General features: G+C 33.7%; 1 protein-coding gene across 1 annotated transcript; it reads right to left on the reverse strand.

Moving 5' to 3' along the window:
- Positions 1–364: 364 nt before the first annotated feature.
- Positions 365–17,787, reverse strand: LOC121267844 (integrin-linked protein kinase 1-like). Its single transcript, XM_041171931.1, has 12 exons — positions 17,229–17,787; positions 17,053–17,127; positions 16,772–16,867; positions 12,963–13,048; positions 12,754–12,874; positions 11,601–11,680; positions 10,692–10,754; positions 10,441–10,547; positions 10,199–10,284; positions 2,716–2,837; positions 2,106–2,217; positions 365–870 (listed from the first exon to the last, which is right to left on the reverse strand). Exons 1-12 carry the CDS (start codon positions 17,550–17,552, stop codon positions 763–765), a joined length of 1,380 nt encoding a protein of 459 aa, XP_041027865.1. The 5' UTR covers positions 17,553–17,787; the 3' UTR covers positions 365–762.
- Positions 17,788–27,298: the final 9,511 nt, after the last annotated feature.

The raw sequence follows: 27,298 nt of genomic DNA on the forward strand, positions 1-27,298 counted from the left end.
GGAGACGAGACATATTATCTTGAAATGGGTTTGAGATGCAAGGAACAAATTAAAGGCGAAAATCAGAATTTTTTTGGCTTGCCCAAAATGGTACTTAAAGCAAAAGAATGCAAAACAAATCTTCTGATAAGATTAGTGTTTGAAATGACATAATGTGCGTTCTCGACCCACAACCCATCCAATACTATGCTCTGGGAAATTACCACAAATCCATGTCTTTGTGCAATTTGTGACCACAAAACTACATGATTACCCCATACATGCAAAGTCCCGCTGCAGGGGATAACTTTTGTTGGGGGTTCAGGAAAAGGGAATTTACTATGGACGTTTACAGAACAAATGTGATTATAATATGCATATATAGTTTAGTCACTAATTTGCCAGCTACCTCTTAGGAGAAAGGCTAAGCATATATTCTACGTGATTAATTAGCGTAATTATATAGATACATGTCCCGACTAATACATTGGGAGTCGTGGTTAATCCACGTTTGTGACGCTAATCTCATGGTCTCATTAATTCACCAATCTACATTCATAAATACAATCCCTAATATGGATACATACATAATGTAAATGAACAGCTATATTATCATTGAAGCAATAGATGAATACTCGTGATTCTCAGCCCATCTATCCAATGGGTGTGAACATCACCTATAAAATGAAATGCTCCGGAATAAAAACCAATCGTTTTGCCACCAAACTGGAAAAGAGTTTCTGCACAGCTAAAGCTAAGCTAAAGAGAGCACCAGTCTGTTATTCATCGGTTGCTGGCATTAGAACGAGAAGAACGGCTGTGGCTGCTTTCAGAATTCTCTCTCTTCAACATGGCCTCCAGGTTCTGAAAGCATCTCAATGGTCTAGTTACCTGTTACGTGTTAAAGAGAGAAAATGGAAACCTTTATAGACTTACAATTTACAGTTATAGTGCAGACCTGTGAAATTAAACGAAGAAACACCATTCAAGAGAATACACAGCTCCCAAGAGATGCTCAGATGATTTAAGCCAATCAATAAAAATCACAAAAACTAGTGCTTGACATAAATGGAGGCCCTACAGTCTGACTGCAAGATATTGAGCAAGTTGTTTGCAACTGCAATTTTATGGCCATTTAAGAAGGATAACACGGAAGAGATCTCTCAATAATTGTTTCATCAACCAGACCATAGGTGAATAATTGTAAAGAAAACTCTATTTTGCTGATAATGAAACAAGCATGGATTGCTCATTTCTACCATATCTAGATAGAAAGGAATGTTCAGATATATAAACAAAAATATTGGATGGCACAAAACTTAAATGTGCAGATCTTATCAAAAGATTACACAATTACAGAGGTTTTTCTCCTCAGCTGCTGAGTGGATGTGGTTTTAGCAATGTGATCTAATCATTTCTTTTATCGAGATTATTAACTTAGCTGGTTAAGGCTGTATACAGGTAGGGTGGGATTCAAACTTAGCTAGGCCTTGTATACGGTTGCCTAAATGTTTTGAGGAACAAAATAATCTCCTCAATTCATTTTTTTAAAGGCTACTCCAATGGCATCTTAAATTAATTTATTATGCATAATGTGAAGACAATTATTTTGTTTGCATTAAGATCCTCTAGAGTTCTTAAGGTAAGCCATGATCTATCAGGTCGTTTTCGTTAAATCCCAACCATTGAGATCAAATTCATTGGCATTGATTTTTCCGCATCAACATTATAGATTTGTCCTAAATATTAAAACATGTACATAGATTTTAAGGCGACAAGTGTTGATTTGACAAAATGCCTACGATTAAATTTGAAAACAAAGGTCAGGATTCAGCAAAGTCCACCACATATGTTACCCTAAGAACTCTGATGGATCTTGATCCATTTTGTTCAACCCACAAAACCTATCATTATTGAACATAAAAATCTACCCAGACTATCAATGGTATCAACATGTAGAATACAGAGGTTATAATAGGGCATGCAAGAATATCCGCATGAGTGAAGGCAACTATAAACCAGCACCCACACTGGCAACCCCCCAGGAGCAGGGGTCACGCAGGACACACAACAGAGAGAGAGAGGAGAAGAAGAAGAAAAAGAAGGAAAAGAAAGAAGAGATAAACCTTCCAACCCCTTCTATTACCAAGACTGTTATGAATGGACTCCAGCCTTGTTATTATTTGCCGAAATGTTGGTCTTTTAGCTGGATTCTCACTCCAGCACTCCTCAATCAACCTGAAAAATAATCATCAGCTATATTTCTAGGACCTTACTCATGTACATCCGCACACAATAATCACAGAGAGAGTTATCCATCATACTGCTATTTTGTTGCCTTCCCACTAACCTTATGAAAGTGACTTAGATTACATTATTTTTTATTGCCGAATTATTCACATAATTACATGCCCACATTTATCATCAAACAAATAAGACATCAGGATCCATACAGCACTTAACTGAAAATCACTAAGTTTTATAGATAGAAAATGCCACTCCTTAACTCCATGTGCACAGTAGGTTTATCAAACTCGGAAAGTTTAGAATAAATACATTTTTTTTCTAGATGAAATTAAATAACAAAAAATGTAGATGATAGGTTTATCAAACAATGAAAAAGAAAAAGAAATGTTATGCAAGTTATGCTATAAAGTAGCAGATACTTATGTTAGTATCATTAACAAATAATAAAAACAAAATACATCAAACATCAAAGGAACAGATAGGCCTTACTCTTTAAGTCCATGTGCATAGTGCTTTGTTGAAGCTCTAAAAGGTGGACGCTGTTTTGTAGCATATAATTTAGGGACTTCATTATCTTGCTTTGCAGAAAATGGTGGGTAGCCTTCAATCATCTAAAGTATAGGATATTGCAAATATCACAAATCAGGCCTTTTATAACCGAAACGAATTGCAGGAAAAGTATAAGATAGAACCACATAAAGACATATATCACACTTATCACTTGGAAGAAAAAGAAGTTTACAATAATTAAATTTTTAACTTGTCATATTTCAAATGAGCGTAAAAATACAGAGAGAATATGTAATGAGGGCAATTTTCATGATTTGCTTGTATCTCCCACTAGTGCTTGGTTGTTAGGCATTTTCGATTTATGCTCCATGTATACTTGGGCTATGCCATGTACTATCAATAAAATTTTACTTTTACTTATCAAAAAAATATAGAGAGAATATGTGATATCGCCAAACCAGCTAAAAAAAGGAACAATGTCAGTTTCAGACAAAATATTATAGAATGGAGATCACTTGTAACACCCGGGTTCAGCAATTAGCCGTTCTATAAAAGTTTTGTTTTTGGACTTATACGTATGAAGAGCTTAGTTATTTCTTTTAAGTATTTTTTTTATTTTTATTTTTATTAGACCACGAACCTAAAATCTTTGTTTTGGTGGATTATGATTTTTATTCGGCTTGATAATTAGGTTGTTTTTTCTAAAGGGCCAAGGTGATAATTGAGCTGAGAAAGTTCTAGAACAAGTTGGATTAATTTTAGAAATTGAGTCGAGACTCACAACGAGCTTCATCTCTCTCTCACGCTTGGCTGCTCATCCCGTAACTTTCCCCTCTCATTAGTTGGTCTCTCTCTCTAACCAATGTCTTGCCACCGCCTCATCACCGTAGTCAACCGCCCAGCTCGCCGCCCGTTGTGCTCTCCATCTCTCGGCAAGTCCTCCGTTACTCTCAACGACGCTGCTATGTTTTTCTAGCTCAAGTGTTTAAGTTGTCCCCGTAAACTTGCGTAGGTTTAGCAAATATTTTGGGTATTAACTACAAATTACAATTTTACCCTTTTGATCCAAATGTTTATGAACGAGTGAAATCAGTAGGACATGTTTTCTTTCATTATTTCCTGGGCCTATGTCGTTTCCAATAGTAAATATTTTTAGTATTTTATATGGGTTCTGTCTCACTTTATAGTACAAAATTATATTAGTTGATATTAATGTTTTAGAAGAATTTAGAGTTTATATTTTAGTCGGAGATTTTTAAGTGAGAATGGACGCGTGTGATTTTTATTTATTTGGACTTAGGCGCTTGTGGATTTATATTGTTAAGTTGGTTTTTGTAAGAGACTGATTTTTTTAACGGAATATTTTTATGCAAATACTGATGAACTTTTGAAGTGATAGGAAAGTGCAAAATCTTCTTTTAAATCTTTTTAAAAGAATATTTTGATTTAAGCAAAAAGTATGATTACCTAATTATAATGATTTCGATATGGTTGTGTTATTTTAGTTTTATAAATTATAGTAAGATCTCAATTGTAAATAAGTTGGAATTTAATGTTTTAGTCGGAGTTATTATGTTCGATATTGATGAGTTTAGAAAGTGATGTTGGTATTTTAGGAATAATGAGAATTTTGGGTCTAAGGAATTAAAAATAGATTATTTTAGAAGTTTCAGGCTTGAATATCGAAATACGAGATTGATTGAAAATTTATGGAAATTTACGTGATTATCTTATAGGTGACGATTAATTTTTGTTCGGCATTGTGAGGAAATTTTCGAAAAGTTAAGAAGTCCATGTAAGCGAGGTTCCTATGCTAGACCTTACACGAATTATTGAGACTGAGGTTGACTTTCTGAAAACTTTGCATATTTTTGTGATGAAATGAGAACTTGGGAAAAACCAACTTCGGTCGCTTATTTCCATTACTCATGAAATCTGTATGAAAAAGAGAAAATAATTTCTGACATGCATCGTGTAGACATGAGCTAAATTTTGTCATGTTGTCTCTAAAATCTAAAAAATAGCGATATTGAGAATCTGAAAAATTGTGCATTGATTTAGAAAGATGCTCTGACTTTTGTTTTCGGTATGTGAGAATGATCTGATTATGCTTTGGTACTCTGTTTTATTTTGATATGGCATCTGAAAACCTTTGGCACGGTGTACTGATTTTGTATCTGACTCTGTCTCTGCTATGCTCTGCTCTGTTATGCTCTGCTCTATTTGGGTTGGTACCAACTTCAGTCTCTGAGTGCACCCACTTTGGAAACAAAGTGATTTTATTGTGGTCTTTCCTGTGTGCACACTCGGGGCTCCGAGAAGAATAAGGGAAAGATTTCACCTCTGTCTCTGCCCGGTTTGGCCACTGGGGATAGCACAACCTTACCACGGGGGTGAAACATGATCTCTGCTCTGTAAGATGCTCTTTTTGATGTGACGATGATGCTCAGGTTATGTCATACCAAAGTACTCTGGGTTTTACTGGTCTTAAAACCATCGCTCGCTCTGTTACTTCTGAAAACATGTTTTGTTCTGCATGATAACTCGGGAAAATATTTTGTGTTGCATACTGTATTTTGTAAATGCCCATGTTTGCACGCTAGTATATGTTCTCTGCTTACTGAGTTGTTGATAACTCACCCCTTATCTCCACAATATTTTTCAGATGATTTGAATATTCTAGTTGAGGATCAAGAACACGGAGCATAAGTAAGAGGAGTTAAGAATGATGGTTTAAGCATAGATGGTTTACATGAGTATAGGGGATTTTTATTCAGTAAGCTTGTTGTGCTCTGATGTAATTTGTTGGGAAGTTGATGTTTATATTAAGACTTTGAATTGTCTTAAAATAATCATACTGGAGTATTTAAAGTGAATTAATGAGTATTTTGTATGATAGAGAAAAATTAGAGTATGTACTATGTGGATGGAAAATGATTTTTAGGTGATATGAGTTAACTCTCCGGACCCTCGGGGACGGGGGCGTTACATCACTACCAATTGTTCCAAAGAAACAGAACTCAAGATCGTATATTCCTTCTAGATCAGTGCATATATCATCTTCCACAATCATCTATTACTCAAGAATCACAGGAAGACCCATGAGAGGCAATAATTTCTATTTAAAATGCAGAATCATGAAGCAGTAGCAAATTTTGAAATGAACAAAAACCTATTGCACAAAGATACTGTTAAGACAGAGAACTAATATAGAGAAATGCAGGTGTATTGATTTTCCAGTCATTGATTCTATTCCCTTTAGTTCCTAACTAAGGGGCAGTTCCCTTGAATAGATATTCTACATTGCACAAGGAGAATAAAGACTAAAGAAACAATAAGAAGAGCTATAGCGTCAGTGTTATGAAGAAAGAATAGAATGTCGTTACTAGTGAAGAAAGGAATAATTTAGTTGTTAATGCCCTCTTGTTTCCCCGGAGTGGGAATCTCATTTTCCAGATCTATGTCAAAAGAGGTTGCCACAACTTTACTCAAATTCGTTTCCAATTCTTCTTGATTAAAAAGTGGACGTATTCATGATGCTAGCAATACTTCAAGTTTGAGAATATGTGGTTAAAAGCAGAAGGCTTTGTCGATAGGGTTAAATAGTGGTGGTCCTCGTACCATTTTTAAGACACCCCAAGCTTCATGGTGGCTGTATACTTTTTTTTTATCAGTATGATGGCTGTATACTTAAGGCCTTGTAATGGGATTTAAAGCTGTAGAAGGAGCAGACCTTCAGTATCAGCTGAAGTCTCTCACAGAAGAAATGAGAGATTCATGTGTTGAGGGAAGTCAAGGGCGTTTGGTTGAAAGAAGGTGACAGGTACACAAACTTTTGTATGGAATGGCTAATCTGAATCGGAGTAACATTTCAATTAAGAATGAGAAGGTGGGCCAAGGTATGTTCTCCAATTAGAAGGTGGGTTGAGAGTTCAGAAGACACTCCTGTTTTATTGTGCACTCTTGGGGAAATGGCTTTAGTGCTGTTAGAATGAGAGAGACCCCTAATGAAGAGCTTGGTTGATTCAAAATACGAATGTTCATGGGGGTGGGGATGTGTTTAATCGAAGTACAAGGGTCTCACGAGATGGGATTATGGAAGAACACAAGAAATGGCTGGGAAAAGTTTCTTAACTATGCTAGATTGGATGTGGGAGGCGGATCCAGTATTAGCTATGGCAAGATTTGTGGTGTGGAGGTAGGGCTCACAAAGAAAATTTCCCAAATATGAACAGTGCTACTTTCTTTTTACATATAAAGAAAAATATGTACGGTGTTACTCATGCAAAAGAAGCTTCTAAGGCGGACCATTTAGAGATATCTAGTGACTTACCCCTTGTGGAATGTAAGCGTTATCAAAACCACACTTGATTGGGAGGTAGATGCCTTTATTAGCATTCTTTAACCTGTCATATTCCACTATATTCAAGCAAGGTGATGACAAGCTTTTTTAGACCCCTGTTTAGATAGGGTTATTCAATATCTATTCTTTCTATAATATCCTTCATATATATATATATATATATAAGTTTTCTATAATATCCTCATTCCCAATGATAACAATCATTTTGTGAAACCCAGCCTAGAGCCCAAGTTTTGCTCAAGTGTGTGTGTGGTGAGCCAGCCTAGACCATGTGAAGCCCATTAGGTTGGATTTTATGATTAGTAGATGCATGAGAGACGGGCCCAGCCCGTGTGTCTGTGAACCCAGCCTGCGTTTTGGGACTAGGGTTTTAACCCTAGTCTTCATCTCTTTCTTTCCCCAATTCCGCACAACTCTTCTCCCCCTCCCCCTTTGTTTTTTTTCGTTTCTCATCTCGCTAGCCGGCAGCGGCTGTGCCACCACCATGCCGACTCCATGTGTCAGCGTCGTTCCGTCCTCTCTGCCACCATCAGACCGCCACCCGCAACCCCCTATCGAGAGCCAAGTTCATCATATGCTGTGCATGGCTTCTTTCAGCCATGTGAGCACCGTCAGTCATGCCTATCACACACATTTCTAGACACCGCAAACCCCTCCTATGTGGTCTGTGCACCGCCACCACCACCCTCCACCATGAGATTTCCTTCATCCACCCTCTATTTTCATCAGATCTACCACCCACTACATTCCCAACTATAGAGTCCCATGTGCTGCCTAGATCTGTCATTGTCCACCGTGCGCCGCCATTGCTGCCACCGTGCTCTGCCACTCTTGGCACTACCATAATAAGCTGTGTGCCACTGTTTTCGTATTACTTTTTAGGCATCGTCAGTTTTAACTAACCGTTTTTCATCTTGCATCGACGCGCAAGCACACACGAGATACCTTAGACAGCGCGCTCGATCATCCAAGATTGGCTTTCGCTGTGTATGTAAAACCCTAGACTGGCCCTTGGATTTCTAACGTTGGAAAACTGTGTTCTATTGCAGTCTAGTTGTGGTTGCCCTATGAAGTGTTGGCATATAATATCGTGGTTGTTATTGGATTTGTTAGCCAAGGGCCGGATGGAGTATTGGGAATCGTGTGTAGTTGTGGAAAACCTGGTTCTTTGAAACTGTGAAATCTGTGATGTTTGTTGTATTGTACTATTGCCATGTCATCCAATAACTGATTGTCATACATCTACATTTTTAATTGTTATTGCTTGTCGTGATATTAATATTGTGCTTTGTTCTATGGTTGTATTGTGAAACCGGTAAAACTGTGGCTTTGGTGTCAAAGGATCAAAAGTATATTTTGTGGGTGCGTGCGTATCACGACCCCAAGCCGAGATGGGGTATTATCTCAATAGAGCTCCTCTAGTCACTCGGGAGCATGTAAAGCTGAGTGACGTCCCCTAGGCTATCGCTGGGCAACAACGGGCTCGGCCAAGACGGTAACGCTCTTGGCACGACTCCGTGGCCCCTCTGCTGGCGAGGGTTAGAAGATGTCTGGTTACATTATGTGCCAGCGCAAAGCTGGGCATCGCTCGTTACGAAGTCACACGCACGATCGTTACACGTGGTGTGACGAAGGGAGCCAGAGTGTGCGGATAGTCCCTAGGGGAGACCATAGTGCACACCGTAATTTTAATAAATGTCACGTGTAAACGTGATTTTTGGCATGAGTGGCTCTAATTGAAGAAATTCTTGGGTAAAGATTACAAAAAGGGTATTTGGATAATCTCTTATTATTGTTGCCCATGTTTGTTGTATACATCCATGTTTGGAATTCTTGGTTGTTGACCTGTGGTTTTACTTGCTGAGATTGCGAGATCTCATTGTGGTGTTCCCACCTACGGTTCCGTAGACTTTGATGCAGGGGACAAGTTTGAGCATGATGGACCGACCCCACCTGAGGAGTGGTGACCTAAGGTTTATTTTTGTTGTAGTTGATGGCCTTCTATTTTTTATTCTTATTTTGATCAACTGGATGACTGTAATAACTTTATGGAGGATTTCTTGTTGGGTTGTATTTTAATTTTCTGGTACGTAGTTATAGACTGCCTTATGATTCTCCGTTGCATTTATAACTGTACACTTTTAAGTTACATGCTTCCCCACACTTGCTTTCACGTTGCGCTTGGGGTGTGTGATCCGTGCGATCAGCACCTCGACATTGCGACTCCCTCCAAATCACAAGTGGGGGGGTGGGGGGGGGGGGGGGGGGGGGGGGGGGCGCCACATTTCCTTCGAAAAGTATTTGGAAAACTAAGGTCCCTTCTAGATCTACGTTTTTTTGCTTGGACCACGCCTCAAGGAAAGATTCTCACCATGAATCTAATAAATAAACGTATTGTTCTGATTGATTGATATTGCATGTGAGAGAAGTGAAGAATCAGTTGAGCATATTTTACTTCATTGCTCAATTGCTAACACCTTGTGGAATGGCTTCTTCAATTGGGAGTTAGTTTGGCTTGGGTCATGCCCATAAGAGAATGGACCTTTTTCACTTGGAGAGGGTTAGTTGGTAGCCCACAAATTGCAGTTGTGTGAAAGATGGTTCCTACAAATCTCATATGCTGTATTTGAAGGGAAAGATGGTAGAAATTTTGAGGATCGCAGACAGATACTAAAGTAGCTCAAAACTGTCTTCTTCAACACTCTACCTCCGATCAACATCTATGATTCTATAGGCTTCAATGCGCTTTGCCACTTACCTTACAAGATTTTCTGATATCTTTTCTTCTCCAAGAAGTTAGGTGTTTCACTTGTATACTTTTAGTATATTAAGTTGCACCATTTGCACTTTTTAATCAAATTTGATTACTTAGCATGTTATGCTAAGTCATCCAAGACTCCTTGGTTTATGTGTATTTCTGAATTTTTTTTTTTTTTTTTTTTTTTATAGGTCATGTGTATTTCTGAATAATGAGAATAATATTCCAAATGATTGACAAATATTAAACAAGGAACAGGATTTATAAGTTGGTGCGGGTCCTAATGTGGAACAGCCAATTTTTAACAATATCCAAGTTTTAGAAGTTTAAAACAAGCTTACCTCTTGCAGTATTAAAGCAAATGAGAATACATCAACTTTAGTATCATATTCTTCGTTTCTGAAGACCTCTGGAGCCACATACCGGCCTGTCCATTTCAAATAACAAAGCTGAATGAGAAACTAAAACTCATCAGGTGTGAATGCTGTGGAGATATTGTATTTTTCTACAAAGGACATCATAGCTATGCAAGATCTAAACTACATTGAGAACTGCAAATATTCTGACAAAAAAGACCACTCACCCGAAGTTTCTTGACAGGTAAAAGGCCTATCTTCTTTAACTGTCAGCAACTTGCTAACTCCAAAATCGGCAACTTTTAGGAGCCCAGAATCATCCCGCAATATATTTCTGAAATCTTACTCGTAAGCAATGAAAAAAATGCCAGAGTTTCAGCTAATTATGTCGGAGGATTTTCTATTAGAAAAATAATGCTCATCTTGGAGTGTGCATAACAAAATTCAGGTAAGAGAGTTCAAGTTAAAGAAAACTAACGAAGGCTCAAGATCACGATGAATTATCGGGGCTGGCTTAGTCTCATGCAAATAACTCATTCCCCTGAAAAGTTTCCAAAGACAATGTGACACTGTAAAATATACAAAACGAAAAAGAAAGAAAAAAACTATTTTTCCTTGTTTTCACATCAAGAAGAAAATAACCAGCAGAAAATATAATTGATCAACATGTATCAACCTTACGGATACAATAATTGATTAAATGTATGCAATCGACATTCCCACCTTCAAACCTCACGACAGGCTTAACTGAAGTGTAGTATAATTTTCTGTTAGAAGTTTTTTGTTTTTTTTCAAAAATCAAATGATTCTATCAAAGTTTCAATCTTGAGACACGAATTGAATTTCTGAGAACCATATGTCAGATGCCAAAATGAATTTTGGCTCAATTCTAAGTGCCTCTCTGAAGGCAAAAAAATTAGATAGTCAAGTCCGGACACTGAAACACTGACCACAAGAAATTGATAAGAAGGCATAAATTATTAGAATCTAAAATAAATACTTCCACTCTTTTGTTGAAAAATAATCCAGCAAAAAAGCTCAATCTATTAGCATATTTCTCTCCTTCATTCAGTTCTCTAAGAATTTCTTCGTTTAGTTCTTTATCATCTTATTCTACATCATTTAGATCAATGTTTATTTTCTAGATGTTAAGGTACAATTTTAAAAAAGGCATTGGTCTTGAGCTTCTCTCAGCACCAGCAAGTGCCGCAAGCCCCTATTTAACATCAAGTTAAACTAAAATTCAGAGCATAATTTCTCATAGTTATATACTATAAATTGTAATTCTCAAATTAAAATAGCTAACGTAATCATGAGTAACAATTCAGAACAAGCAAAATTATCATCATTATCACACTTCAATGAGCATAAGAAAAAAGTAAGAGACCTTGCAATATCAAGGGCATATCTCACAGCTGTTGTTGGCTTTAGAGACCCTTTTCTTCTCAAGAATGCACAAAGATCTCCCTGCATCACAAATGGCAAATTAATTATAAAGGGTTCATATAATCATTTTTTACTTCTATTCATATTTGTCAATTGGTTTCACCATTTCAAGGAGAATTCTAATTGTGCTGGTCTGTATGTTCTATAGATTTATCAGTGCAATTTGGATTTAAAAAAAAATTAAATATAAGATTCATCGCACGTTAAAAATGGTTGGGGCCCTACCAGTATTTGGTAAAACACACCTCTTTTGTAGTTTATTCTATACATATGTTAGAAACAAATCAAAATTCGAGGACTGATAGGAAACCAAGACAAACAGGCACACTGCAGCAGTAAGCAAAAATGCTGTGCGCTTATCAGTTTCCACAGTGAAAATATTTAGGGTAGATCAAATAAACTAATCAAACCCAGGGAAAGTTGAGAAATTCTTTAATTTTAGCCCATTATAGCAGGTCATTATTTAAGATCGTGCAGTTTCAATAAAGGAGATATTCAATTATGAGAATAAACAACAGCTACTGAAATCTAAGAAAGCGAATCAGGCAGATAATCACCAAAATAGAGAAGTCTCTAGCCTGCTACTAACAAAGAAAATGGTCACAAACAAAAACTTCCTAACCGGTGCTTGATGTGTTAAGTTCTCATAATGCCCCCATATAGATTCAAGTCATTTACAAATACCCTATGTAGTCACCAAGCGGGCAAAACATGTTGTAGACCGCCACTGCCAACCTTCTAAAACCACTTCCCAAGCAATGCCCTTTTCATAAGGGCAGGTAGAGAACAAATTTGGATGATGTACAAGACAACTCATTCCTTTGTCTCTCTGACAGAGACGCACGCATCACTACAGGTGGTACAATTTCTAGTCACAAAAAGTTTTCAAAATATAAGAACATTCAAAATATGTCCTGTGTACTTGAATTCGCCTATTTTAATAAAATTCTTATTTACTGATAAAAAAAAAATTAAGAACACTCAAGTGTATGCGAACTAAGGTTTACAAGGGTATACAATCCACGAAACAGCCAGTAATTGGATAAGTGCAAAGACAATTCCATATCTGACAACGGACCAAGGAATAGAAAAACCTTGGGCAGATATTCCGTGACAATCATCATCGGAGTAGTTTGAGTCACAGCACCCAGAAATTGGACTACATTTGGATGCCGTATCTTTTGAAGCAATGCAAGCTCATCCCTGAAGGCTCTCCTGTGAGTTAAAAACCAACCGCTTTAAAGGACATAAAAATATGGGAAAGAATGAAAAGAAAATTATTTCCAATCCATGAGCAACCCACACTTTATCCTCGTCAGGAATCACTTCCTCCCCAAGCCTTTTCACAGCAACTTTTATCCCACGCCACATTGCTATATGAAACGTTCCCTGATTTTTTTATATACCATATGGTCAAATTCAACACAAAAGGAAGGCAATCACAGACAAAATAAGGCCCAATAGCATAATCAATCAAACACAACAATTGCATTTATTTTTTTGGAGGGGGGGGATGGGGAACCCACTAAGGCAGGCCACTCAGACCCACCCCCCTAAGAAGTAAATCCATTCGTGATCCAACGTGCCAGAACAATGTACCAGGTAATCCAAAGGGACACGTAGCATGGAATCAAACCCAAGATGTTTCAGTCTAGAGCTCATCCCAAGCCCGCCCATTGACCACTAGGTTGCACTCTAACCACAGCATTTGTATCATCATCATAATAGTTGTTGCTGTTGTTGATAAGTGGTAAGAATTTGATTATAAGTACAAATGGCACAAGCAAAGTGCAAGAAAGTCGCCTAGCTAAAAATTTTTAAAAAAAAAATAAAAAAAAAAAGATACAAGAAAATCATGCAAACTAAACCCATTAAAATCCATGGAAGCTGCCAAAGGAGGAGAGTGTTCAGAAAGCAAGTCGTGATGTCCTTCATCATCTGTTCACGGCCCTCAAAATTTCTATATTTGTTTTTGCTTAAATTTGGGAGGTATCACCAAATCCTCTCCATAAGTTAAAAAGATCCACTATTGTAACACCCCGAATTTTTAAAGGGGTATTTTTGTAATTCTATAGAAATATATGTTCAACTTGGACATTTTACATAATTGGGAAAAATAACAAAAAGAGAAAAAAGGTGACCGACTAATATTGTTGGACACCCCACTTTCGATGAGAAAGTATGCCTCAAGCAAGTTAGAAAAGGCAAACAAAATAAAAGAAAGAAAGGAAAAAGATGAAAGTATGTAGGAAGAGAGGACACGTCTCTCTTTCTCCACAACTCATGACACAACCTTTTCCTTCATTGAAGGGAAAAGGTGAGTGTAGGTAAAGGATTCCTTAGCTCGCTGAAGAAGTAAAAAAATGAGAGAAAGGAAGCTGAAAGAGATTGAGAGAAAGAAAGAGAGAGAGAGAGGGAAAGGGGGGGAGGGGGGGGAGGGGGGGGAGAAGAAAAAGAAGAAGAAGAAGAAGAAATAGGAAAAGAAGAGAAAATAAAGAAAAATTAAAGGGGAGTTTTCTAAGGGCAAAGCTTATAAGGTTAAGGATAACACCCCAGTCCCACATTGAAAATGTGAATAACTCATATAGAGTGGGTAGATCATAAAGACAGTAATTGGGGTTATAAAGGTAGTCATGTTTGTTAATTACCGCATTGGCTAATTACTAGGTGATACTAAGTGTCACCTAATGAGGTCAACCATGTGATATCAAAAGCACTGCATGACATGGCCTCACAATGACGTCAGGAATTTAAGAGTGAGAATTTGTAACACCCCAATCCTATATTGAGAATGTGGATAGGTTATAAAGATAGTCATGGATGTACTATAAAGGTCATCACGGGTGGGAGTCCCAAATGAACTACTTATTAGGTGAAATTGGGCTTTATAAGTAATTCTAGGATGCCTTTATTTATAGTAAATATTTTATTAATATTAATAGGTGTAGCCCAAGTACACTAGATGTATACAAGAGAAAACACCTAACTAGGAGGAAGAAATGGATACAAGGAAATCACGAAACACATAGCTAGCTAAGAGAAAGTAATTCTAGGAAGCTTTAAATTGTACTTGGGCTATGCCTACTTTCTTTTTTTTTTATGGCACCGGGTGTCCAAAAACAAAGTCCCGACTAATACCGGGGGAATGCCTACTTTCTCATTAATAAAGTTCTTAATTAATAAAGCTCCTAATTTACCTATAAAAAAAATTCTAGGAAGCTTTAAATTGACTAGTCTTTTTTGAGTTATAATTTTTTTATTGGCACTGGTTGTCTGAGAGCAAAATCCCGACTATTTTGGAATTATAATGCAGATATGGCTAGCACTTTCCCTAGGTAGTTACATTACGGGCCAAGTAGACATTCACAAGCTTGGTAAAGCGATTAAAGTAAGCATTTTGATTAATCTAGTGATTTTATATAATGGCTAAGAAGTAAATTTGATGGATCAAAATGATTATGTATTAGCACTAGCATTGGCTTGGCTAAATGCATCTTCAAAATTTAGCCAACATCACATTTGTTTACATTTGCCTATTCCATTTAAATTCAATCCCCACATTGGATTAGCCATTTACTCTCTATAAAATAATAAAATATTATTAAATTAATAATTTGTTTATTTAATTTATTTGTATCACATTTTATAATTCTACCAATTTAATATTAATAATAATTATATTCTAATTAAATTAATATTAAAAAAATCATATTTTCAATGGTCATTTAATACTAATAATCAAAAATTGAGATTAAACTTATCTAAAATTCTATCTAAATTTCTTATTCACTAACCAAATATCTAATATTCTATCTAAATATTCACTAACCATATTTTCAATGGAGTGAGAAATTATTATTTTAACTTTTGGTGAATCAATTTGGTTCTTCAAATTTGGCCAATCACTGTAGCAGAAATCCAAATTGTTTTAGAGATGCCCAATCCAATGTGGGGTCTTTTTAGTACAACTTATCTAAATTTTGGTCAACTTTCAACTTTGCCCAAGCCAATGCTAGTGCTCTAAGGTAAGTGAATTTCTGCATTAGTTTCGATTAACGTTACTCAAGATATTTTTTATACATAAATGTGTTTCTCAAGCCCATGAGAATTTGCAAATATACCTAATGAAGTATATGTGCATCGTTTCTTAACAGAACTTGCAAAACATGATATTGTTAATTTATTGCATCATTTAAAGTTCAATGTTAATGTTATGATTTCTATGTAATATTTTATGAAAGGACAGCTTTAGTGCTGCCTACAATTAATTAATGTTACTGTTTACATTCAAGTTACCATGAAAGAATTTCACTAGTTTATCTGCACAAAGTTACAGTCACAATGTTATGATGACTGGAATGTAAGGACAGTACCGCTTCTGGAGAGAAAGTTATAGCAATATACCTATAAATAAACATAGTTACATGATTAATTATAGTAATATTTCCTTGGCCAAAGAGAAAGTTCGACAAATGCAAAATTACAAATGAGTACAGTACCGCTTCTGGAGAACATAGAGGTAAGTGCAACCAAATTGAAGGATATTGAGAAAGTATAATCCTCGCAAAGGCGTGGATTTCCTATCCAAGTGCACAATTTGTACACCAAGACTTAATAGGGAGAATGTTCATTCACAGAATGGCCTAGTTCGGTTGGCCTGGCTACGTAAGAAATGGAACAACCCTATATAGTAAGGGATAACAATACAATAACTAGGCCATATATAATGATACGTATGACAAGAGGATTTCTTATAAAAAAAAAACGTATGACAAGAGGAGTTTATAATTAATCATGTAACTATATTTATTTGGCCAACGATAGGAATTTTAATGATGAGAATAGTTTTATTATTTTTGTAAAGAAATGAAAACACCGAGAAAGCATAGAAATGTGAACAAACAATAATATACTGAAATTAATGAAGCCTTAAGCAAATTGACTCAAACCATTCAAGCCCCCTAGTAATTTCAATAGCTTTTCCTACACTAAAACCATGTTAATGAAACTACCCAAATAAACGACAATAGCAATACTATCACCACATGCGGCCTAAGCAGCAGATAATCGAATATTTTAGATCCAAAAACATAATTACTGGCACAACTTTACCTTAGTTATTTCTACACTATTGGTGAAATCAAGTTCCTTATGATCAATTTCGTATTCCGGGACTTCACCGGCATGTCTAACGTGCATTGGGGCCATCTGACGAGTAATGAGAAAAAAAAAAGAATCACAACCACCAATCAAAAACAGAGATAACTTTTTAAAAAAAAAAAAAAGAAAACAGAGATAATTAACACACGCCTTGAAAATTATTTTTTTTTAAAAAATTGCCATTATTTCCTAAAAATGTAATGCTGAAGAAGAAAGGACACAAACATACATACCAGAGGCTTCGCACCACGGTTCTCCAAAAGGTTTATCACGTCGTGGTTCTTGTAATATATAGCATCTGCAAGAGGCTGTGTTTTTTTTTCCGGAAAGCGCGGAAAGCGGCATTAGATTTAAAAGGAAAAAAAAAAAAAAAAAGGGGTAGGAAACAGGAAAAGTGTTGTTACCGTGCTCCCCAGCGATCTTTGGGGTCTACCGCTGCCCCACGGTCGAGCAAGAGCGCGACGAGGTCACTGAAGCCCTGGCAGGCCGAGACGTGAAGAGCTGTCCGATCGTCGATATCCTTGAAATTGACGTCGAGGCCGGAGTCAAGAAGCTCCCGGATCCCTTCCAGGTCGCCGCCATTAGCCAGGTACATCAGCCTCACCCCAGGATCGATCCCCTCCGCACCGTCGTCGTTCTCGGTGACGGACCCCTCCTCCTTCGGGTGCCTGTCCGGCGCCAGCGACGACTGCCTCCCCAGTGTGAACCTCACTGGCGGCTTGGACGGTTCCATCAACGAATTCACCGCAATATCGAATTGAAAACGCCTTTGATGCGAATTAGGTACACCAGGGAAGAGAGATTTTAGAGAGGTTTCCAATCCGAAGCTTTTTCGAAAGTGATACGTGACGTTCGAAGTACCGAGGGGAAGTGGTGACGGGTTGTGGCTTCACGCGTTTGTGAGCGCGTCGTTGAGGTTTTTTGTCATAAGGCTGCGACGGCGCATGATAAGAAGAGTTTGACTAACGTGCAACAGCTAGTAAACGGCCGCACCGACAGGTGGGGTCGTATGCGAGTCCTTGAAGTTTATTCTTTTGTTACTCATCAACATTAAATAATATACATTACATTTTTCTATTTTTTCATATTAAAAATATTTTTAAAATTTTATTTTTTTTAAACTTATTGAATTATTTTATTCATTATCTATATACTACATATTTAATAAAATTAAAAAATTAAAAAGTAAAACAATATAACATATAATATATAAAAATGATGAATAGAATTTTTCTATTCTCAGGCATATCAATCATAATTATCTCATCTAATTATTATAATTTTTTTAAATTTTTCTATAACATAATAAGTAATTTAATTTTTTTAATCTTAAAATAATAATAATATTATAAAATAATATTTGTTCAACTTTCAACTTTCATCTTAATTCACCTAATCTCAACTTATTATTCAAACGGCACCTTAATACAGTTTGAAAGTACCGAACTCCTTTTATAATTATTTTTATAATTCTATTTTAAGTATAAGATATTTTTATAAAATAATTATATTTGTAATCTCTGATAAGTATTTTGTAATTATTTTATAAAGTATATTTTAATAAAATTATAGAAGAGTGTAAAAGCTTTTAAAAGAATAAAAATAAAAAGGATATAAAAAAATGGTGTTTTTATCATTTATTTTATCTAAAATAATTAATCTAAAGTTAATTCTATCTATTTTAAACTTTTAGTTAATGAGTTTTAAAATTCTGATGTTATTTAATTTTTTTATTCTTTTATAAAATAATGTGATTATAAAAAAAATATAAAGAAAGAAAAGAAAATTAAAAGAAGTAATAATAATTTTTTATTATTTTTTGAAACTTTGTTATCCATTTTGTAGTTGTATGTAAAATGGTCAAACCATATAAATGTTCTTAGAAGGAATGTAACGGCATCTTTGACTTTGCTTTAAAGAAAATGTTATTTATTTGAAGTTATTTAAAGAAGTTATTTAATTAGATGCCATATAAAAAATTAAGAAAATTATAATAATTAAAGATTACGGTAAATTTTAAAACTTAGTTAAAGTTCTCAATTGAAAAAAGAAATTATTTTAGGAATCAAGATTACCTCCATGTTTAATTTGAAGGAAGCCTGTAGGTATAGTACTAAAAGCCTAGGTTTCGATGGTACGCTCCCTCTACATTTAAGACTTCTTGTGTGTGTGGATGTTGAACTGAGTTGAGTTGAGTTGTGATGATAAAATATTGTTAGAATATTATTTTTTAATATTATTATTATTTTAAAATTTAAAAAAATTGAATTGTTTATTATATTTTGTATTGAGATTTGAAAAAGTTGTAATGATGAGTTGAGATGAGTTGAGGTGAGTTTGGTAACCACCTTGATATGCACTTGCAGAAAATTTTTATAGGCTATCATATTGGAATTTTTTCTTGAACTACTCGATATGCACTTGCAGAAAATTCGTGGTCGAAAGCCTTCCACTTTCAAAATTAATCGAGTTATAAAAATGTGTAAGTCCTACGATGTTAAATATTATCTGCTTTGGACCTTCGATCAATAATATTATATATAAGCACTCTTCAAATGTAATTCTTCAATTTTAAAAACTCCCAATATTAGGCACAAAATCATGCACACACATTGACTATCAAATATACATATAAGAAAAAAAAAAAAAAAAAAAAACCAAACTAATGGTACATTTGTTTGAACAAATTCTTTCAAATTTTTTTTTTTAAATCAAACCAAACATCTTTAATTTTTTAAAAAAATATATATATTTCAAATTTTCATCTAATTATTACTTAAATAAAAAAAACTAATACAACTTTTACATACTGTAAATAAAAATATTCTTAAAAAATTATATTCAAACAACTTTTAAATCCTTACCTATTCACTTTTACAAACTCGAATACAAAATTTATTTTCATATTAGAATTCACTTGTTTGCTAATCAATTGATACTATATTATGAGACATTGAGAAGATGAGAGCAATTTTTTCAAATCTCTCTCTTCTTTCCTAATCAAAGATACCCAATTAACTTTTCTTATTTCATAACTTAAATAATTTAGATGAGATAGAGATTGATGAACAAGCTGGAAATACTTGGATTTAGAAAGTAGTGGAAAGTCGTCTGAAAATATGTAAAGCTGTCCTCAAAGTTTCAAAAGAACTATTTTGTGCTTATAAAATCAATATATAGTTTTTTCAAGATTCTAATTCTAAATTTAAAAAATAAATCTATACTTTTTTTAAAGTTCCAAGTCTTGGCTCGACCCAAAGTAAAAGCTAAAGTCAATAGATCATATTTTTCCAAATATAGAAACTTATATCCTGCTTAGAGTTTCCTCCATCCATTTTTTAATCTTTTTTTTCAGTATTTTCCTTAATATTTTTTATTTTCTCTATTTACTGTGAACACAACTTTGAAAGGAAATAAAATTCTCAATTGAGGATGAAAATTATTATTTAAACTTGATCATATAATCACCCTCAGTCCCTCACACCCCGGCCTGCTCTTGCATCCTTAGGTCCATGAAATTTTAATAATTATTATTTTAGATATTAATGAATTGCGTTTATAATTTGTTTTTGTATCAATATAAATATCAAAATGAAATTTATAGGCAAGGAAAAAATAAAATATTTAGTTACGGACTCCATCACTGTTAACTAAGAAATTCAACGTCTGAATTAACCTTTAGACCTAATTTAGATAGTGAATTGAGATGAGATGAAAGTTGAATAAAATATAATTATAATATAAGTTTTTAATATAATTTTTATTTTAAAATTTTAAAAATTAAATTATTTATTATATTTTATTTAAAAATTCTCACAAGAGGTAGTCCGGTGGCGCTACCACCCAAAGAGTAGTGTACCGGCTACAGACAGGGTGGTCTGTAATTGAGGTGGTTGATATGCAGTCGGTGAATTTCCCATAAGAAGTGGTGGCCACTATATCATGGTAGTTTCCTTCTTTTTTGAGAATGAAATGGCAAAAAAGCTTGCCAGCAATTAATTCCTCCATTCCTACAAATTTGTTAAAAAATAAAACAGAGAGAAGAAATTACTCCCTTATCAATTATCACAGGTCAATCTTTCTTGTTTTGCTAATGAGAAGGTCCAAATGATTATGGGTTCAAAGTAAATAATATTAATAAAAAAAATAATATTTGTAATTATAAAGTATGCAAGTGATGTATACTCTTTAAAAATATAAATAAATACGCGATTCACATAAAAATTAATTTTTTAATTTTTACTTTTTTTTAAAATGAATGTCGCTTATACAACTTATAATTATATCTAATATTACGGATAAAAATAATAATAAAAAAAAACTCCATTTTCTTCATCTTTCTTTCCTAAATGAGAGATAAAAAATAAAAAAATAAAAAATAAAGAAGAGAGAAATTATAGTTGTAAATGTGTAAGTGTCGTGCAATCATTTTGAAAAAGGTTAATAAATGCAAAATTTACACGAAAAGAAAATTAATTTTTTAATAATAGATTCATTTTTTTTAAAGTGACTGTATAATATTTATGTATTTTATAATTATATGTAATATTATTCTTTAAAAAAAAAAGGAATATTTTTAAGATTATCGAGGGAAGGTGTGAGTTGATTTGGAAAGTAAACTTTTGAAGAATCTAAAATCCAACCAAAACGAGGAAAACCAAGTCAAGTCATTTATTGCTTTCAAAGGGCCGTATTTTATGACGTCTCTCACCATTTACATTACTCCTTTTTGTCTATGCATGATGCAATGAACTATCAGATTTGTTAGCTCTGTTTACTGATTTCATTTTTGGTTGTTGGGTAAGCGGAAGGAATTACGAGTAATTTTATATATAGTTCTCAATCGCATAAGAGTCGCGCACTTTATAATTATAAATATTATTTTTTTATTACTATAACATGGATACACACATATAAAAGGATAATATAGAACAAAAATATAAAATGAAAATAATTTTTTAGGGAAGAATATATATGATAGTTTCTAACTTTCTTCGATTCTCACGAAGAACTATATTTTCAAATTTTATAAATATTTAATTTTATATGACTTTATTAGTTTTGGGATTTAATATTAATATTTGCCTCCATAATATCTCAAACTATTAATTTTTTTTTTGTAACATATAATTTTATTTTTTGAAAATATTAATATTCTTATATGTTATTGGTTTGAATATTGATTATAAAGCATTTTATCATGAGTTTAGTTGTAATTGTGAATGACTTATATAGTTATCCTAGGGTTAAACATGAAATTCTATTAATTAGGTTAAAAAATGAATAAGGTTAGTTCAAACCGTTTATATAAAATAGGTTTAAATGGGTTAAAAGGGTTAAGACGGGTTAAATGGATCATGTTGTATGTTATTTATATAAGTTGTGATAGGATTTTAAGATCTGATCCATTTAACTAAACGAGTCAAGCTATTATTTGTAAAATATTGTCTCAAAGATCATAAAATCTTTCGAATGATTGAGATCAAAGAATAGTAGAGCCAATTTACCATTATCAAAGAATCTGACTTGATCAAGGATGAGCTCTTGAACACGTAGTTGATACTATAAGATAATTCAACGAGAATGTTTGTCCCAATACCCAAATTGGAGAAAAAATCAATGACGAAAGCGCCTGTATGGGGACCTCAAACCTCCCCCAAATGAAGTGGCTGCCGTATGGTTAGTGAAAATCTATCTACGTAGATTTGACAATTTCTATTTCAAACAATAAAGAAATATATCCTAATACGTAATTTTCGCTTTGATTAATCCCTCCTACCAAATAAAAAATTTGTCTTGACTTTTAACATTTATGGCTAGCTTGCTAATTCTCGAATAGTGCCAAAATCAACATTCTTGTTCAATAAGGTACTCCAATATGCCACTTTCAAGATGAGGGCATGTGCGTATATAATAAATGAATAATTATTCTCATTAATTACTATTTATTATTCTATACTTTATAAAAAAATTATCAGATATGTGATATGTGAGAGTGAATAGTAATTGATGTATAGTAAAATCCATAATAAATAAGTAATATTTGGTATAAATTTTAAATAGACAGATCTCATACAAGTCATTTGTAAAAAAATAAGTCTCATTAAAAAAGAATAGTTTTTTTATACTTTTTTTTAAGTAGAATCTATTTTTTTATAAGAGCTTATATGAACTTGTCTATTTAAAACTTATACAAATCATTTTTCTAAATAAGTACTAACAAAAATAGGAGTTTTGCTGCCTGCATCTCTTGACCAGTAAACACAGATTATGTCATTTTACTATTCGTGATCGTTGATAAAGTCATAAATATCATCATAAATATCATCAACATGGATAAGCTTTTAGCTGACATCTTGGCCACAAGCTACGACTTCTAAGAGAAGAGGACAATATCAAAATAAAAGGTCTGAAGAAAATAGAGGTGATCTTATCTATAATTGATGCCTTTTTGTTTTTTTTTTTTTTTTATTATATTCGAGATCATGTTAAGACACACAATTTCTTTTATATTATTTGTTATTCGAAACTCAAAATGAAAACAAATCGTGGCGCCGGCCTTAGTTTTGATGACACATGCAAACTTTTGCAAATAACTTAATGAGTAAAATGCTTAAATAATTGAACAATGCTCTAGTGAATTATTTGTAACAAAAATAATTATTTGTGATGAGAATATATAAATTCTTTTTATAAAAAATGATAATTTTTGTTGTAAATAATTGACTACAAATAAATGTTTTATTTGTAGCATCATTTTTTTTTTTATAACAAAGCAAACTGTTTTATTCATCTATAAAAGAATTACAAGCATCAGTCCAAATAACTTGAGAAACACTTTCAAGGAAAGAATTCGAGCAAAGTACTAGATCATCAATATGCCGCGATTGCTTTGCCAAACAATGGGCAACAACATTGGTCATTCGACATCTATGCTGGACTTTTAACTTAGGAAACCTGTGCAGCATGCCTCTAATCTCATGGATCAAATTTTTCCAAATAGACGAAGGCTTTTGTTTTCTATTAAACTCTTGTACCACCAAAAGTGAGTCACTCTCCACTTGAAGCTCAAGAATCCTCAAAGAATAACAAATCTGTAGACCTTTCAAAACTGCCAAAAGTTCAATTTCCATAAGATCCCTCGCTATAGCATCTATAGCATATAATGCTAAGGTTGCATATATTGCAACTCCCAAATAAGGGCCACATAACAATTATGCCTGATATTTGATGCCTTTTCATAGATCTATGCCAAAATCCCAAGATTGTCTTTTGAAAAATCCTAAGCCAGATTCGTCCCGGATTCAGGCCGGGCATACACAACCCATTGGGCCAGCTCGGATTCTCCTTGGGCTAGCTTAAATCATCACGAACACATATCAAGATTCGGTTGAAGGCAAGGAATATAGATATGTTGGGTTTTGTACTTAGACTTGAAGGTTTTGACCCCATCAAATTTTGGGCTTGGATCTTCGCATAAACGACAATATTATAAAGTGTGCTACTCATCATTTTTTTTCTTAATAAATAATTAAAAAAAAATTCATGCATTATTTATCATCTAATTATTTAATGCCACGTAAATTAATGGTAAAATCATGACGATTAAGAAAATGATGAATATTATTTTTCTATTTTATTATGCAGGGGATGATTTGAGCCTTAACCTTTAGTTTTATATGTCTAAAAACTTTAAATAACACTATTTAAAAAGAAAAATTCAAACAATTAAATATATATAATTGTTTCGATACTTCAGTATCAAAGCAAATATGTGTATATATATATATACAAAACTGCTACATACAGTCGCCCTATGTAAGCGGTGTGCAAACGGCTTTAAAAAATAATAATAATTAATATAAAAGGAAAAAAAAGACCAAAATAAAAATAGAAGAGAAACGTAGAGAGTGAGAAGAGAGGCATCAGCTCTTCGTGTGGGTCTTGGTCGTCGTTTGGGTCTCTCAAATCTCTCAGAGTTCGTCTCATCTAGGTCTTCTTGTAGATGAAAAAGGCAGCTCGTCTGGGTCTTTTTCGTGCCTGTGCATGATGGAGTCATGGCCAAGCCAAGGTGGGAGGTTGGGTTCCCACAACAGCAAAAACAACAAGTGGAGTTTAATACCACTGCTTTGCAGATTGAGATAGCTCTATAAAGAGATCAGACGAGCGAAAAAAATAGAAGGAAAAAAAAGAAGAAAAGGATGGGTAAAGTTGTTGACTAAAGGGACATGGAAATTAGAACCCAAACCGTAAAAGAGAGAGAGAGAGAGAGAGAGAGAGAGAGAGAGAGAGATTAAGGAGATGGAGTTCTCTGTTTTTCTTGCACACTCATCATTTGTCCATGCAACTTCACATTTTTAATCTAAATCTTCTTATTACTAGGTACTTTTCCCCTTCTCTAATTGACCAGAGAATATGCTGATTCATCATAACTTCCTATGCTTTGTAGATGGCAGTGGTCTAATAAAATTTGTCTTTATCATGCTTTGTCTTCTTGTTTTCAATGATAAAATAGTGTGAAGTTGCAGAGTATAATGTTAGAACTGATTGCGAAATGGAGAGGGAAAGGGAGAGGACCTTAGGGTTACAAAAACGAAATGGAGAGGGATTTCATGAAACACACCGTTTTATTTAAAAAAAAAAAAAAAACAAATGAAGCACAATCGTTTTATTAAATGACATGGCCACCACGTCAGCGTTTGCATGCCGGTTGTGCTTTGGCCACTTGCATCCAGCGTTTTTCATATATATATTTGCTTTGATACTAAAGTACTGAATAATCTTTAGACACAGCTGCATGATAAAATTATGAACAAAATCAACATGAGCTAAACTCAATTTTGAAAAAAAATATTAGGTAAAAGTAAGATGAAGAATCCTTCTTTTAAATGTGCTTCTAAATGGTCATATATACTCTTAATTTATGTTTGTCGTTATTGCTAATTAATGATGAAGGTAATCAGTTGTTTCAAACGTTGTAATTATTATATATACCAGTGAATATGTAACATAACTCTAAATTATATATAGAATTCTGGCCTTCTCACCATTTATTTTCGGAAAAAATTCTGGTGCACATGGCAGGTTGATAGAGGTAAGAAACTGCATAAAATTTAGCATCATTTCCTTGCATGCGTGCCACGTACGTACTGCTAACCATATATTTTTTGAAATGAAAGTATTTTAGCGACAAAAAAATTATACAAAAGTAATTCTACAAACTGATATGGTTTGATGTGGTATGTTCGATTATAAAGTTAACTTTTATTATACAGAAGATCTAACGAATTTCATGTAACCACATCAGTTAGTGGATTTACTTTGTGTAATCTATTTGTGTCTGTAGTAGTTTTTTTTTTGAAATCGATAAATCAAATTGATCGGCCTGTTCGACTGATTTTGAGGAGGCTCCCACTGGGTGCGCCTGCCTTGATGATGTCTCCACAATCGGTGAACCTAGGCCAGGTCTCACCCGATCGAGCTGGCTCCATGCAGGAGGGATAAGAAGTACAACATATTGACTAGGGGTGTAAATCGGTTGGTCCGGTACGGTCCGGGGGGTGATGGACTGAAATTTTTGATCCATCATTTTCCCTAGACCGGATTGGATCGAACATCTATAGGGACGAGACTGGACCGGTAGCTATTGGTCCGTTTGGTCCGGCTTAATTAATTTTTATTTTTAATTTTTCTTCTTTTTTTTTTCAAATAAATTAATAAAAAATTATTTAAATTATTAAATTAAAATTAAGTGAATTATTAATGTGTATCATGTAACTAACTCATTAAAAAAATATTTTATATAGTTAAAGATAAAAAATTGTATAAAAATTACATCATTAACTTATATAATTACTATATAAAAATAATATATTAAATTATTAAAAATATTTTAACAATATATATGAGAGTTTGGTCCTGTCCGATCTAAAATTTATAAACATCAGGACTGGACTAAATTCTCACAATCTATAATTTATAAGACTTAGACTGACTGGTTTATATGAGAGTAGATCAATGTATTAATGGAAACAACATGAGATCAAGGGTTTTGCCATTTTAAGTGATTTAAAAAATAAATTTTAAAATTTAAAGCGTTACCATTTAAATAAAGTAGATAATATACTTTACAATACGATATTGACTTAAAAATATAATAATTATCATCATAGTATTTCTCAAGGTATCACGCATGAGAAATTAATTAAAGTATATATAACGTACCGTTTATATGTATTTGATAGAATATAAAATACTAGATACAATTTTAGAATCTATAACTTCCATACATGACTCTCTTAAAAAAATACGATGTATTATTAAAAAAAATAATTTTTTCATATGAATTAGTTTATCCATTTCTTTAAAATGAATATAACATCTAAAACTGTAAATATCTCTAAAATTATAATAAATAATTTGTATAGTTATAAGATGTATAAGTTAAAAATAATGTGTTAGGATTTGCACACTGAATCT

This window comes from Juglans microcarpa x Juglans regia, chromosome 5S (genome assembly GCF_004785595.1).
Source record: "Juglans microcarpa x Juglans regia isolate MS1-56 chromosome 5S, Jm3101_v1.0, whole genome shotgun sequence".
Taxonomy (NCBI): Eukaryota; Viridiplantae; Streptophyta; class Magnoliopsida; order Fagales; family Juglandaceae; genus Juglans; species Juglans microcarpa x Juglans regia.